This window comes from Alnus glutinosa, chromosome 4 (assembly GCF_958979055.1).
Source record: "Alnus glutinosa chromosome 4, dhAlnGlut1.1, whole genome shotgun sequence".
In the NCBI taxonomy this organism is placed as follows: Eukaryota; Viridiplantae; Streptophyta; class Magnoliopsida; order Fagales; family Betulaceae; genus Alnus; species Alnus glutinosa.
Window position 1 is genome coordinate 5,463,586 of NC_084889.1, and position 14,956 is coordinate 5,478,541.

The window sequence follows — 14,956 nt, forward strand, 5'->3', positions numbered from 1 at the left end:
GGTAATAACGAGAATTCGTACACAAGTAAGAGGGTTAAAAAGTCATCACACATCAAAGAAGAATTAGGGCTTTGAGCTTTGCGTCCCCTCTCTCTCAGGCATATCGTCCCTATATATAGATTAGAGCAAACCTTTCCTCACATGGCAGCCTCTCTCTCTCTCTCTCTCTCTCGCGATCTGTCTGTGTTTTTAGAACTTAGGGTTTGTATAGGTAGTAAACTTGTATGAAGGAGGGAGGATAATAGTTTGCGGCGAGCACTGATGAGCAATTGAGATAGTCATGCACCACTCTGATGATTTTTACAATCAATCTGTGCTGATAAATTTCTCATACCCATTGATCTCTGAGCTCCTATCTTTACTTCTATTTTTCTCTATTTATTTTTCCTTTCTTTTTCTCGTTCTGTTTCAATACTTTGTCCGATTTTTTTTTTTTTTTTTTTGAACAAAATTCAAATCCTCATTGTTTTTCTTTTCGGCACATAATTAGTAGCCATTATTATTATTATTATTTTTAGGTTTTTTTTTTGGTAGTATTTATCAGGAATTTTGCGCTTGCTTTATAGTTATAATCCAGATAAAAGAAATAAAAGAAAGGATCCAAATGATGGGGGTCTTCTTCGGAAGACCTAACCATGATGCGGACCTATACTCATTGGTGAGGATAAACTTTGGCCTCTGATGGTTCCTTTCTTTTAAATTCATTCAATATATTGGGCTTGGGCGATAACCATTTCAATTTCCTTTTGTTATTGTCCTTCCTTCATCTCTACTGTTCTTTGCGTTGCAAAAACTCACTTCCTGTCCACCCAATCTACATTTTTAACCATGTTATGAAATCTATTTACTTAACCGATTTTGCAATATACTTCTCCGAGGGAAGACAACCCGGAGGAGGAGGAAGAGATACTTTTGAAAGAAAAAGAGCTACAAATATTAATGTAATCTTTTAAAAGTCGCGCATCACAATGCCTCCTCAACAATTGAGGCAGACTCTTTCAATGCTTTAGAGCATTCCTAGTTCTAGTGACTCGTTCTCTTTATTTTTATTTTTATTTTGTATGTTTATTTTTTTTTTTTTTTTATTAAGGTGTAACGCTGCTCGGAGTGAATTTTTAATGTTTTCATTAAATTGATCCACCAAAATAGTTAAAAAGTTATTTTGGTGAGGTTACTAAAATGCTCTAAGAGATAAAAGCTTTGGGTAATTTTCTGAATAACTTCATTAATTTGAAATACTGAATTAAATACAAGATTATGTAACTGCTGACCCACTAACATAACTACCGGACAACTAACCCACTACTAGAATAATTACTCATAACCCATTATCTTTAGCCCCACTAACCCACTATCTCAATATCGCATTGGGATGTGTTTGTTGTGTAATCCATTTATGCAAGTCTTATACAACCCAAAATACATTGAGAAATGCTAGACATCTCAATATTTTTTTCTTCTTCAAAATTTGGTTCCAACTTGATGTCACAATCCTATAAAATTGTAGCATACTTTTTAAAATAATAGATCTCATGAGATTGTGACACATCACACATCAAGTTGGAACCCAATTATAGAAAAAAAATATTTAAATGTCTAGCATTTTTCAAACACATTAACAAGACCCATACATGTAAGGCTGTGCAAAAATCATTTTCAATCACATTATCTAAAGCTGAGATACACGCACACATCATCTGCCAAGTGGGACACATGGTTGTCTCTCAAATCACACCGACCTTATCACTTCACAACCCAATTCGCCCGTTTACTCTTCATGAACCTTCTTTAGACACACTTCACACATTCAAACAAGGGAAATGTTAGAAATACTCAGAGTGCACCTATTGTGTACTATCCCAAGATACCTTAGGGTAGTGCACCTATTGGCACTGTGAGTGCATGAACCACTCATCGTCAAACAAACACTTGCACACTCCCCTACGCATTACAGAATCGAAATCCACCTCAAACCTAATTGGCCAAATGACAAGAAACAACGACAAATGAAAACGAGAGCAGGGGATACATGAAATGTTTGTTGCCCGAAAGAACGAAACAACCTTCAAAAACTAAATGGCGAAATGTTTTGGCTCTTGATATTTGGGGAGGGACTCCGGTAATAAATAAAAAAAGTGAGATTTTAAATTAAATAACAAAAAATAAATTGTTTGAAAATTACGTTTTTAAAAAAAATGTTATTTGAAAACGTAAAAAAAATATTTTTTTTTCAAATTTCAGACAATTGAGTGTTTTTTTGAAAATACAAAATTTTAAAAGCTAACTTACAATTTTAAAGATTAAACTGCGATTTTGTCAAATGTTTAACTGTGTTTTTAAAAATTATTTTTTCAAATTATACATCTTAAAATTGTTATTTTTAAATAGCACTTCTTGAAATTGTAAACTCAAACGGACCCTTAGCCAAAATGCAAACTCAAATGAATAATATTCCATATTCTCATTGTGTGATGGTATACAATGATCACCATTTGTGAAGAAAAAAAAAAAAAAAAAAAAAAAAAAAAAAAAAAAAAAAAAAAAAAAAACCTCCATTAAATCTGTGAATGGCAATTCTATTAGTTCATAATTAATTAATTCAATGGCTCTTCCATAAAACATTATCCTATTTTTCTAGTTTCAGGACCTGGAATATATAGATGGCACTATTCATAGTTATCTCATTACTTACATGGTTTCATATATATATATATATTTCATGTCTTTTTTACTCATCTCAGTATAATTTACAATTAAGTCGATCAATTTGGCCAAAAATTATGGATTAGGATCCCTTACAATTTCAAATAAATTATAAATTATCAAATTATAAAATTTAGGCCGTTTATAAGTATCGAAACGCTTGAAAAATACCACATTTTAAAAATGACATGTTATGGAGGTAGCTTAAAAGAATTTTTGTTCCAAAAAGCTTTTTATTCATTTTTGTAAAGACGTTTCTTTTTCATAAATTCAAAAGACAATTTTTTGCTGAAAACTTTTTTACAACATTGAGAGCAAAAACATTATGAAAATATATTCATTTCTCAACTGTAACATGCACAATTTTTAAAATGTGGCATTTTTCTAATTTTTTGATACTTAAAAACATCGTAAATTTCATAATTTGAGAATTTACAATTTTTTTTAAAAGAAATTTAGATAATTCTTATAGAAAAATTATACTTCGTAGAAGACTATCGATTGCAATAATAGAGACAAAATCATGGCACCAAACCAGCTATATATTGCCCATCAATTTTTTTTTATCATTGATCTTTCCTCCTTATTATTATTATTATTATTATTATTTTCTCACGGATACTTGTGATTATAATTAATTAGTTGTTATTTTCTTACTTCTTTACAAACAAAAAAAATGTATTGGCAGTTATAACTTTTTTCAATTTTATTGATCATATTAGTTTTAATTGAATTTAGTCATTACAGTATAAATAATTCAAGAATTACAATTCTTTTAGTAATAGGATATCAAATAGTAATGAATTTTAATGATAATTAAGAAAATAACAATTAAAAAGTTATTGCATTAAAAAATGACCATCGTAAAATATAGTGGTTAGAAAAATGTCGATATGAAAAGAAGAAAGAAAGCATAACGTTTGAAAAAAAGGACAGTAAAAAAAAAAATAAAAAAAAATACGATCATTAAAAAAGAAATAATAAATAAAAACTGATTTCGTAGATGCACTCAACCTAGCTTCCTCCGTCCACATCCAACCAATGTGCCATGAAAGATCAAAATATTCTGCAAAAGTCAAAAATGTCCCTCGACTCCCACCAACTATGACGGTACCTCCTAATTAAAAATGTTATCCACAAACTATAAATTGCCACAGTATCCTCTCTAAATTAATAAAAATTGTCAATATCATCCATGCCGGCAAGAAAAGCAAAAATATTCTTATAATTTTTTTAAAAAATAAAAAATAAAGAAGAAGATATGAGGCTTGGCCACCTCCTGTTCCATCAATTTATATATATATATATAGTTTTTAGAATTTTTTTATTAAGGGTATTTTTGTTATTAGGAAGGCATTGACAATTAGGTGGTAATTCGAGGGAGCGTAAACTTTTTTCAAAATATTCTAGTGTGACTAGCTTCGATATTCCAACTAGCTGCAATTTACTAAAAATATAATATTTCTTAGTCTTCAGACAATAGTAAAGTTTCATGACCAAATCGACTGGCCGGCTTAATGGTAAGGCAAATTAGACCTTTATCTAAAGGCTTCTCAATTTATAAAACGCCATCCAAAAAAGGTCGTCTTATATATATATATATATATGAAAGAATTGAAAGGCCTCAAGAAAAATAAAATAAGAGGAGGTCGTTTGAAATGTTATTTGGGTTTAGAACAAAAAAAAAAAAAGAAAGAAAGAAAGAAAAAGTGATGAAGCATGTTTAAAATTTAAAAAAAAAAATTCAAATTAAAGCATGACATATTTATTTTTTCTCTTATTTTCTTTCATCATTTCGATCTACTCTTTTATTTATTGGTTTTATAATTCTTTATTTCTTTGATATTTAATATTATATACTTATTAGTAGATGCCATTGCTTTTGTTTGGTTGTTGTTACAAATTCTGATAGGTTATGATAATCATAGTCCTGTTGATTTTAGTACACAACTAATTAAATTATAAGTATAATCGAACATCTTACAAGAAAGATAAAATGCATTAGCCAAATTATCTATTGAAAACAATATATTAACAAAATTTGAATTTTTGATAGTAATTTTACATATCAAAAAATTAAGAATGATTTTTAAATTAATTTTGTAGTATTTAATTTTAAAATTAAAAAGATGTCATTTTTTCATTGAGCTTCCCTTTTGTGTTTTTCGTCTGTTTCTGTACTTTCTTAAGCCATATTTTCTTTTGGCTTTTGTTTGTTGTTTTCCTTTCAAAGTATCTAAAAAATAAATAAATAAAATGAGACCTCGAATACTATTCATTTCACACATTTTACATTGGCGAAGTATGCAAGACTATTTTTACTTGCCGTGGGAAGACTATTTTATTTGGCTACATGGGAAGACTATTCTTCGTTTGTATATATATATATATATATATATATATATATATATATATTTGGTTACTTGCCGTGGGAAGACTATTCTATTTGGCTACATGGGAAGACTATATATATATATATATATATATTTATATAGTTACTTGCCATGGGAAGACTATTTTATTTGACTACATGGGAGGACTATTCTTCGTGTGTGTGTGTATATATATATATATAGTTTTTTTTTTTTTTTGAAAGGATATATATATATATATATATATAGTTACTTGCCATGGGAAGACTATTTTATTTGGCTACATGGGAAGACTATTCTTCGTGTGTGTGTGTGTATATATATATATGTAGTTTTTTTTTTTTTTTGAAAGGATATATATATATAGTTACTTGCCATGGGAAGACTATTTTATTTGGCTACATGGGAAGACTATTCTTCGTAGATATATATATATATATACATCTGGTTACTTGCCGTGGTTTGACACTCGATCTTCTGTAAGACTATTCTTCGTGTGTGTGTATATATATATATATATATCTGGTTACTTGCCGTGGTTTGATACTCAATCTTCTGTAAGACTATTTTTAGATCGGTAGGTAATTGAGAACTTCTCTCCCTCTCTCTATATATAAGACTCTCGTGTGCCATGGCCCATGAAAATTCAAGTTAAACAGTATTTACTATAGTGAGGAGATGACATCTTCAAGTGCTGAGCAAGACAACTACCGTAATTACTTGAGTGAAGAAGAAACGAAGAACACCCAATGGAGGTTTGGTCCCCCTGATTATAGTGTTGTCAACAAGCTCTTTGAAGAAGGCAGAACTAAGGTCTCCCTCCCTTTATCTCATTTCTTCTGTTTGTGTGCATGTTTCACTCTCTCTCACTCTCTCTCTCTCTCTCTGTGTAACTGTTGAAGTTTTTTTTTGAAGATATGGCCTCCTGGGTCGCTTGAAGAAAAGGTTCAGAGGCTTGTAAAGTCATGGGAAATGGAGATTTTCCATAAAACCAACATTGATGACTTCAAAACCCTTGATCCCAAGAAGTATACTTTCAGCTTAAATGGTACTAATTTATTACAGAAAAAAAAAAAAAAAAAAAAAACTAGATTTCATAGCTTCCAAGGCTATGTTCATAATTAGCGTGTTTTACTATAATTATCAGGAAGGAAGGCTTTAAACTTGGAAGAAATAGGCAAACTTGGGGGAGGCTATAACCCGCTGCTACAGACCTCCCTGCCTGAGAAATTCAGGGCCTATAATCCAGATGGGGAAACGGCGGAATCTTCTCATCGGACTTTCACGACAACGTTCCCTCGCGGGTTTGCTTTGGAGATTCTCCATGTTTATAGTGGGCCGCCGGTGATTGTGTACAAGTTCAGGCACTGGGGTTATGTGGAGGGCCCTTTCAAAGGCCATGCCCCAACTGGAGAAAGGGTTGAACTCTATGGAATGGCCATTTTTGAGGTTACCCTTCAACAATATCTTTCACGTTCTTCTTGTTGCATGTTGTCATGTCTATGTCGTGTAAAACATGTTGAACTTGTTCTACTAAATCTGTATTTGTCTTATTTACCGTAATTGTTGTCTTTTGCACGACAAAACAGGTAGACGAGGAGATGAGAGTTGTGAAGGTGGAGTTCTTTTATGACCCTGGTCAGTTGCTCGGAGGTCTTCTGAAAGGTGTTAGCTTGGATGGTTCTGCCGAGGAGGCAGCCACAAGCTGCCCTGTTCTAAGGAAAACAGGGTAGAACAGCCTACACGGCATTTTCAATCTGCGCTGCGTAATGAAACTAAAAGGTTTCATGAGTACATGGAATTTTCAGTCTTCTGTAATGTAATAATAAATAATATATCGCATCCAAAAAAATAATAAATAATATATTATATTTTCCTGGAGCTAGTCTTGTTGCTTGCTAATAAATGTGCAGCTGTTTAACAAATGGTTGTATTCAGATTTTCAGCATCATATTCTAATATGTATCGCAAAGAGTACGTCTACTGAACTTGGTAAATATGTATCAGAATTGATATATCAGTAAGCTAATATGCCGGCATGATAACGAAAAGAAACAAAAATGCTAAGATGAAGGGACAATTTTGAAGACTGAACCAAAGTTTTAAGCAATTTTTCTTTTAATATAAACGACTAAATTATTTGCAAGAAACTTATCCTTTGTCTTATTACAGAGTTTTGTTTTAACAATTTTGGTTGTTGAAAATGCTCATTCGATAGTTACTATAGACATCGGAATAATCAAAGTAAGATGAATCAATTTATCTATAAGATGATACGTCTTTGATATTTTTCTGTTTCTATCAATTTCTATCAATCCTTGATCTAATTTCGCAATGGAAGACAAATTTGCAATTTTGGATGATTAGGCTTAGGGCTGTATTCGAGCTGAGTTGAGTCGAGTATTGAATGTTCAAGCTCGGCTCATTTAATTTTATTTCGAACATGAGTCGAATTCGAATTTATCATCGAATAAAATATTCTGTTCAAGCTTGGCACGTTTAATTTTGTTTCGAATACGAGTCGAGCTCTATCTTATCACGAGCTGCTCAATTAACTTATTCATTTCTTATATAAAGTAAATATCATGAATGTTTATATTTTCATAAATCTATATTAATCATTAATTAATCAAGTCTTGTTAAAATTTTATCATTTGAGTTCATTAAATAAATTAACTTGAATCTTAAATAATATAATCTCGAGTTTTTATGTATGTATATAAATTTATTATGCACATACATAAATTATATGTGTGCACACAAACACATATAACCACACATACTCACAAACACACTTATGTACACACAAATCTATAAAATTAAACTCACAACAATAATTCAAGCTATATCTATCATATTAGGAAGATGATTTATTTTTACTTAAGATGTTCTTATTACAAAATTAAAATAATACTAAGAAAAAATTGTAAAAATGAAGTTATACGAGCTTATACAAACTTATTCGAGTCGAGCCGAGTTTATACGAGTATGTCTCGTTTAATATTCGAACATATTATTGTGTTCATGAACGGCTCATTTATTATTCAAACCGATACCGAATCGAGTTTAACTAAACCGAATCGAGCCGAGCTGACGAGTGGCCGAGCTCATCTTACACCCCTATGCTTATCAAGTTCAAAATGCTTGAACAGAAATTTCAAATTAATTTATATTTGTTAAAAAAAATCAAGAAGATAATACTTTTTTACAAGACTACATATATCATCAAGTTTAAGGAATTTTATAATAAACATGATTTGAATCCAAAAATAAATTCCATAGCCCCTTCCACTCTAACTTAATTTAATACATCTTTTTTAACATCATCGTTAGATACTCGGGCTTTTAGTAAATTATGGTTTTAATAAAAAAATTTCATCTTCTATAACTTTGGGAAAAAAAAAAAAAAAACTATAAGCTTGACGTATTATTACTAGAACCATTTAACTCATTTAATGGTGTATTACTTCTGAAATGATGCTTAAATAATAATCATTTTATGTTTGTGTTATTGAATATAAGTTTATATTGTTCTTCATCTTACACTATCAGTCAAAAACCGATTTTTATTAAAAGGGAAAATGTTTACAAATTAAGACTCCAAGTAACATTCACCAAAAAAACTTATATTCAAGTATGAAATTAATTAGGTAATGATTTTGAATGATTTTGATGTACATGCATGAATCCTGCAATTAAAACCCAATATTTAAGAACACACAAATAAAATCTGCCAAAAAACACACACAAAAAAAATAAAAAATAAAAAATAAAATGTAAAAAAATTATAGTGTAAGGCTGGCTATGTGGTGGGAGTGCTTAACTAATCACTTCAAAATCTCTCCCAACTTATATAAATAAAGAGATATGTTAGCTGTACAATAATGCTGATGTGTCTAACATTTCATTTTTATTTTTTATTTAATTTAAAAAAAAAAATACTGAACAAATCAATATTATTGTGCAATTATTAGTTACAGTTGGCGGCTTTTTGTTTGGCGATTTCTTTGGGCTTATCTCAATTTATAATTTTATATTAAAAGGTGACTGGTTAATTGTTCTTGCCATGCAACTGCCTCATATAATGCAAGATTATTGGAGGATAGCATCCACCACTTCTGAGATTTTCTCCGCTTTTTGGAAATAATAAATAAAAACTGATTTCGTAGATGCACTCAACCTTCCTCCGTTCACATCCAACCAATGTGCCATGAAAGATTAAAATATTCTACAAAAGTCAAAAGATGTCCCACCAACTCCACGGTACCTACTAATTAAAAGGAAAAATGTTTGATTTCGCATTCTTATTTAATTCATATTATACTCTTGTTTACTTGGAATAATAATCTTATAAAAAAAATCAAGATTCCATTAAAACTTTTTTCACTATTTCTTATATTATTGATCCACGTAGATAAAGATGAGATAAAAGTGAGATGAAAGTGTATAATCAAACATTTCTCATTTTACATTGACGAAGTATATAAGACTATTTTTACTTGCCGTGGGAAGACTATTATTCGTAGATATATCTGGTTACTTTCAATGGGAAGACTATTCTATTTGGCTATGTAGCACTATTCTATTTGGCTACATGGGAAGACTATTCTTTGTAGATATATCTGGTTACTTGCCGTGGTTTGACACTCGATCTTCTGTAAGACTATTTTTAGATTGGAAGGTAATTAAGAGCCTCTCTCCGTCTCTCTATATAATTGAGAGCGGCTGGAATCGGACTATTCTGGCCGGAGAAGGGCTAGATCGGGTGGCCGGAGGTGGGAGGTGGGAGGGGAGAGAAGATGGAGGGAGAAGGTGGAGGGGAAAAAGAAAAAAAAGAAAAAAAAATCTGATGTGGAATGCCACGGAACTGCCTCATATAATGCAAGATTATTGGAGGATAGCATTCACCACTTCTCAGATTTTCTCTGCTATTTGGAAAGCTCGAAATGTTTTTGTAATCACCGTATGACAAGTTGGGCTGCAATCGAAATATTTTTTTTTGGCTGCATTCTCATTTTTCCTCCTCTTTCTCTTTTCTGTTCCCAGTTTCTTTTTCCTCGTCTTTATCTATTAAAAAACAAATATGTGGTATGAGTTGAATAAAGACAAAAGGTTTTGTTATTTTTTAGTGGCTATTCAACTCATAATGTGACAAATAGATTTACTATTTACAAAATAAAAATAGCATAAAAAAGGGTTTGGCCGGTATGTTAGCCTACTGAGAAAAATAGGTTCCCAGTAGGAATGATAGATCACCAAGTTGGATTTTTTTAATAAATATTTTACATCTCTAATTAATACAATTTAGCTGATGTTATTTAACATAATTAAACAGTCTACCCTCAATTTAAAAGTTATTAATATTGTAATTGGAGATTGGTTTAAGGATTTAACAAGTTGGTTGTGTTGATGGAATTATATAAGAACAGTCAAGAGCTTATTCGTTCCAGAATTAATGAAGGTATATATATGAGTGTACTGATTAAGTAAATCTAGGCGTGTGTGATACAATCTTTTATTTGTTGGGTATAATCAACCTCAGTCCGCATTCCACAAGGCTGAATTTGTTCAATGAAAAACAAAGATATTCCAAGAGGATTGCGGTTCACCTTGAAATAGGTCCCGCCTGTTGTCCTCCATATTCGAGTAAGGACCGATTTGAATGCTTCTTTGTTGATCTTTTTGGGTGTCCCTCTCATACCGGATAAGAGGAATTTTCCGGTTGAAAACACCATGCTCCTCTTCTATGATCAATTCCGATCAATTCCCTCACACCGCAGAAGAACAATCAAACAAGAGATGGGACAAAAAACCTCCTACGCCGGCCAGCCGGAAGGAGACAATCACCGTCACCAAATTAAAGTGACAAACTTTTCGGTTCTTTCGGCTGTAGGGTTCATTGATTGGCCTTATAATTGACTAATTTTCTTTTCTTTTCTTTCTTTCCTTTTCTTTTCTTTTCTTTTGTTTTTTTTTTTTTAAAAAAAAAAAAATTATGAAAGCAAATCTTGAAAAGACAACGTTTTTTTTTCAATATGTTTCTCCCATGTAACATTATCCTATTTTAATTTATATTTTCCGACTTTTAATTAAATCACAAGTTTCTAAGAATATTAATGCTGTGGCAAACTCTCCGAGGCCCAAAAGGCCAACCTCATTTTAAAAAAAGAATTTTCAATGCTTACTTTCTGATTTTTTAATGAATAATATTCCGTATTTTCTTTGTGTAATATTATAATGTGCATTGTATTATCGTTCATTTGAGTTTGCGATTCAAAAATAATAATTTTAAAATGTGTGATTTAAAAAGATGATAAATCAAAATAATTTCATAATTTGAGAATTTATCATTTCCTTAAAATTATAAAGAATTCTTATAGAAAAATTGTACTTCAGATAAGACTATCGATTGCAATAATAGAGAGAAAATCATGACACCTAACCAGCTATATATTGCCTATCAATTTTTTATCATTGATCTTTCCTCTCTCTCATTTATTTATTTATTTATTTATTATCATTTTCCTCACCCACTCTTTTCTTGGACCTTCTACCTTTGGACGAAAGGGAAGAAGACTTTCTCGTTTGTTTTGGTTTTTGTTGAATAAAAAAGTTCCAAAACAATTATTTTAATAAAGTAGAAAAAAACTTGGATAAATTGTCGGACGAGGTTTTGAAAATTGGTTAGCCACTATTAGTCTATAGCTAAAGTAGGTTTTGATTATTTATTTTACATAAATTATTGAAAATGTTCATAGCATTCACAATAAATTATGCATTTCTCACTTTTAGCTAGAATAGTTAAGTAAAATCATAAAAAAAATCATTACATCCCATTATCTACTAAAAATAAAAAATAGATTTGTCTTGAATTTGTGAATAGTATAACTCTACTATTCACAAACACATTCTTTTTTTTTTTCTTACGGTCTTTTACAAACAAAAAAAACGTATTAAAATTTACAACTTTTTTCAATTTCACTGATCATATTAGTTTTAATCAAGCTTGGTTATTACAATATAAACAGTTTAAAGATTGCAATTCTTTTTATAATAGGGTGTCGAATAGTAGTAAATTTTAATAATAATTAAAAAAGTAACAGCTAATAAGATTGTGTTAGAAAAATGACCGTCGTAAGAAAAATGTCGGTATGAAAAAAAGAAAGAAAGCAGAACGATTGAAAAAAACGACAGTAAAAAAAAAATACAATCATTAAAAAAGAAATAATAAATAAAAACTGATCGATTTCGTAGATGCACTCAACCTTCTTCCTTCTACATCCAACCAATGTGCTATGAAAGATTTAAATATTCTACAAACGTCAAAAGATATCCCTCCAACTCCACGGTACCTCCTAACTAAAAAGAGCTTTCATTTTACTTCTATTTCATTTGTATCTACGTGGATTAATAATATAAGAAAAACATTATCCATAAACTTTAAATTGTCACAGTATCCTCTCTAAATTAATAAAAATTATCAATATCTTGATGCCAGCAAAAAAACAAAAATATAAAATATCATCGATGCCAGCAAAAAAAACAAAAATATTCTTATAATTTTTTTTTTAAAAAAAAAATAAAAAATGAAGAAGAAGATATGAGGCATGGCCACCTCTTGTCCCACAAAGTTTTTTTTTTTTTTTTTTTTGTCCCTTATATATATATATATATATAATTTTTAGAATTTTTTTTTATTAAGGGTATTTTTGTTATTAGGAAGACCTTAACAATTTTTAGTAGTTTGGAGGACATTGGCAATTTAGTGATAGTTTGAGGGGAGTATGTGAACTTTTTCCAAAATATTCTAGTGTGACTAGCTAGCTTTGATATTCCGACTAGCTGCGATTCACTAAAAATATAATTCCTAGTTTTTAGACAACAATAGAGTTTCATTACCGGGCCGGCTTAACGGTAAGACAAATTAGACCTCTGTCTAAAGGCTCCTTAATTTATAAACGCATTAGCCAAATTTTCTATCGAAAACAATATATTAACAAGATTTGAATTTTTTATTAGTAATTTTACATCTCAAAAAATTAAGAATGATTTTTAAATTAATTTTGTAGTATTTAATTTTAAAATTAAAAAGATGTCGTTTTAACTTTTCACTTTTTACCTCCGCCCTCAATTTTCATTAAGCTTCCCTGTTCAGGACCTCGAATACTATTCATTTCACACATATTTTACATTGACGAAGTATGTAAGACTATTTTTACTTGCCGTGAGAAGACTATTCTTCATAGATATATCTGGTTACTTTCAATGGGAATTGGGAAGACTATTCTTCGTAGATATACCTGGTTACTTTCAATGGGAATTGGGAAGACTATTCTATTTGGCTACATGGGAAGACTACTCTTCGTAGATATATCTGGTTACTTTTAATGGGAAGACTATTCTATTTGGCTATGTAGCACTATTCTATTTGGATACATGGGAAGACTATTCTTTGGATACCATTTTTAGATCGGTAGGTAATTGAGAGCCTCTCTCCCTCTCTATATAAATAAGACTCTCGTGTGCCATGGCCCATGAAAATTCAAGTTAAACAGCATTTACTATAGTGAGGAGATGGCATCTTCAAGTGTTGAGCAAGACAAGTATCGTAATTACTTGAGTGAAGAAGAAACGAAGAACACCCAATGGAGGTTTGGTCCCCCTGACTATAGTGTTGTCAACAAGCTCTTTGAAGAAGGCAGAACTAAGGTCTCCCTCCCTTTATCTCCTTTCTTCTGTTTGTGTGTTACTCTCTCTCTCTCTCTCTCTCTCTCTCTCTCTCTCTATATATATATATATATATATATATATATATATATATATATATATATATATATATATATCAGTTTGATCTGTAACTGTTGAAGTTTTTTTGTTGAAGATATGGCCTCCTGGGTCGCTTGAAGAAAAGGTTCAGAGGCTTGTAAAGTCATGGGAAATGGAGTTTTTCCATAAGACCAACTTTGATGACTTCAAAACCATTGATCCCAAGAAGTTTACTTTCAACGTAAATGGTACTAATTTATTACAGGAAAAAAAAAAAAAACTAGATTTCATAGCTTCTAAGGTTATGTTTTAAATTAGCATGTTCTACTATAATTATCAGGAAGGAAGGCTTTAAACTTGGAAGAAATAGGCAAACTTGGGGGAGGCTATAACCCGCTACTACAGACCTCCCTGCCTGAGAAATTCAGGGCCTACAATCCAGATGGAGAAACGGCGGAATCCTCTCATCGGACTTTCACGACAACGTTCCCTCGCGGTTTTGCTTTGGAGATTCTCCATGTTTATAGTGGGCCGCCGGTGATTGTGTACAAGTTCAGGCACTGGGGTTATGTGGAGGGCCCTTTCAAAGGCCATGCCCCAACTGGAGAAAGGGTTGAACTTTATGGAATGGCCATTTTTGAGGTGACCTTTCATGTTCTTCTTGTTGCATGTTGTCATGTCTACTTGTTCTAGTAAATTTGTATTTGTCTTATTTACCGTAATTGTTGTCTTTTGCACTACAAAACAGGTGGACGAGGAAATGAGAGTTGTGAAGGTGGAGTTCTTTTACGACCCTGGTCAGTTGCTCGGAGGTCTTCTGAAAGGTGTTAGCTTGGATGGTTCTGCCGAGGAGGCGGCTACAAGCTGCCCTGTTCTAAGGAAAACAGGGTAGAACAGCCTACATGGCATTTTCAATCCACGTTGCGTAATAAAACTGAAAGGTTTCATGATTACATGGAATTTTCAGTCAGATGTAATGTAATAATAAATAATATATTATATTTTCTTGGAGCTGTTCTTGTTGCTTGCTAATATATATGAAGATGTTTAACAAATGGTTGTAATAAACATGATTTGAATCCAGAAATAAATTCCATTGCCCCTTCCACTTTAAC

The 14,956-nt window shown here is 31.2% G+C and overlaps 2 protein-coding genes and 1 non-coding gene across 3 annotated transcripts; all 3 read left to right on the forward strand.

Moving 5' to 3' along the window:
• The first annotated feature begins 253 nt into the window (after positions 1–253).
• Positions 254–352, forward strand: LOC133867537 (small nucleolar RNA Z221/R21b). Its single transcript, XR_009900094.1, has one exon. It is a non-coding gene; the product is annotated as a small nucleolar RNA Z221/R21b (small nucleolar RNA).
• Positions 353–5,632: 5,280 nt separating this feature from the next.
• Positions 5,633–6,960, forward strand: LOC133865897 (pathogen-related protein-like). Its single transcript, XM_062302411.1, has 4 exons — positions 5,633–5,888; positions 5,991–6,123; positions 6,223–6,524; positions 6,665–6,960. Exons 1-4 carry the CDS (start codon positions 5,754–5,756, stop codon positions 6,806–6,808), a joined length of 714 nt encoding a protein of 237 aa, XP_062158395.1. The 5' UTR covers positions 5,633–5,753; the 3' UTR covers positions 6,809–6,960.
• A 6,581-nt stretch (positions 6,961–13,541) lies between these two features.
• On the forward strand, positions 13,542–14,852 carry LOC133865896 (pathogen-related protein-like). The gene is made up of 4 exons (XM_062302410.1): positions 13,542–13,784; positions 13,957–14,089; positions 14,182–14,483; positions 14,590–14,852. The coding sequence occupies exons 1-4, from the start codon at positions 13,650–13,652 to the stop codon at positions 14,731–14,733; spliced, it is 714 nt and encodes a 237-aa protein (XP_062158394.1). The 5' UTR covers positions 13,542–13,649; the 3' UTR covers positions 14,734–14,852.
• Positions 14,853–14,956: the final 104 nt, after the last annotated feature.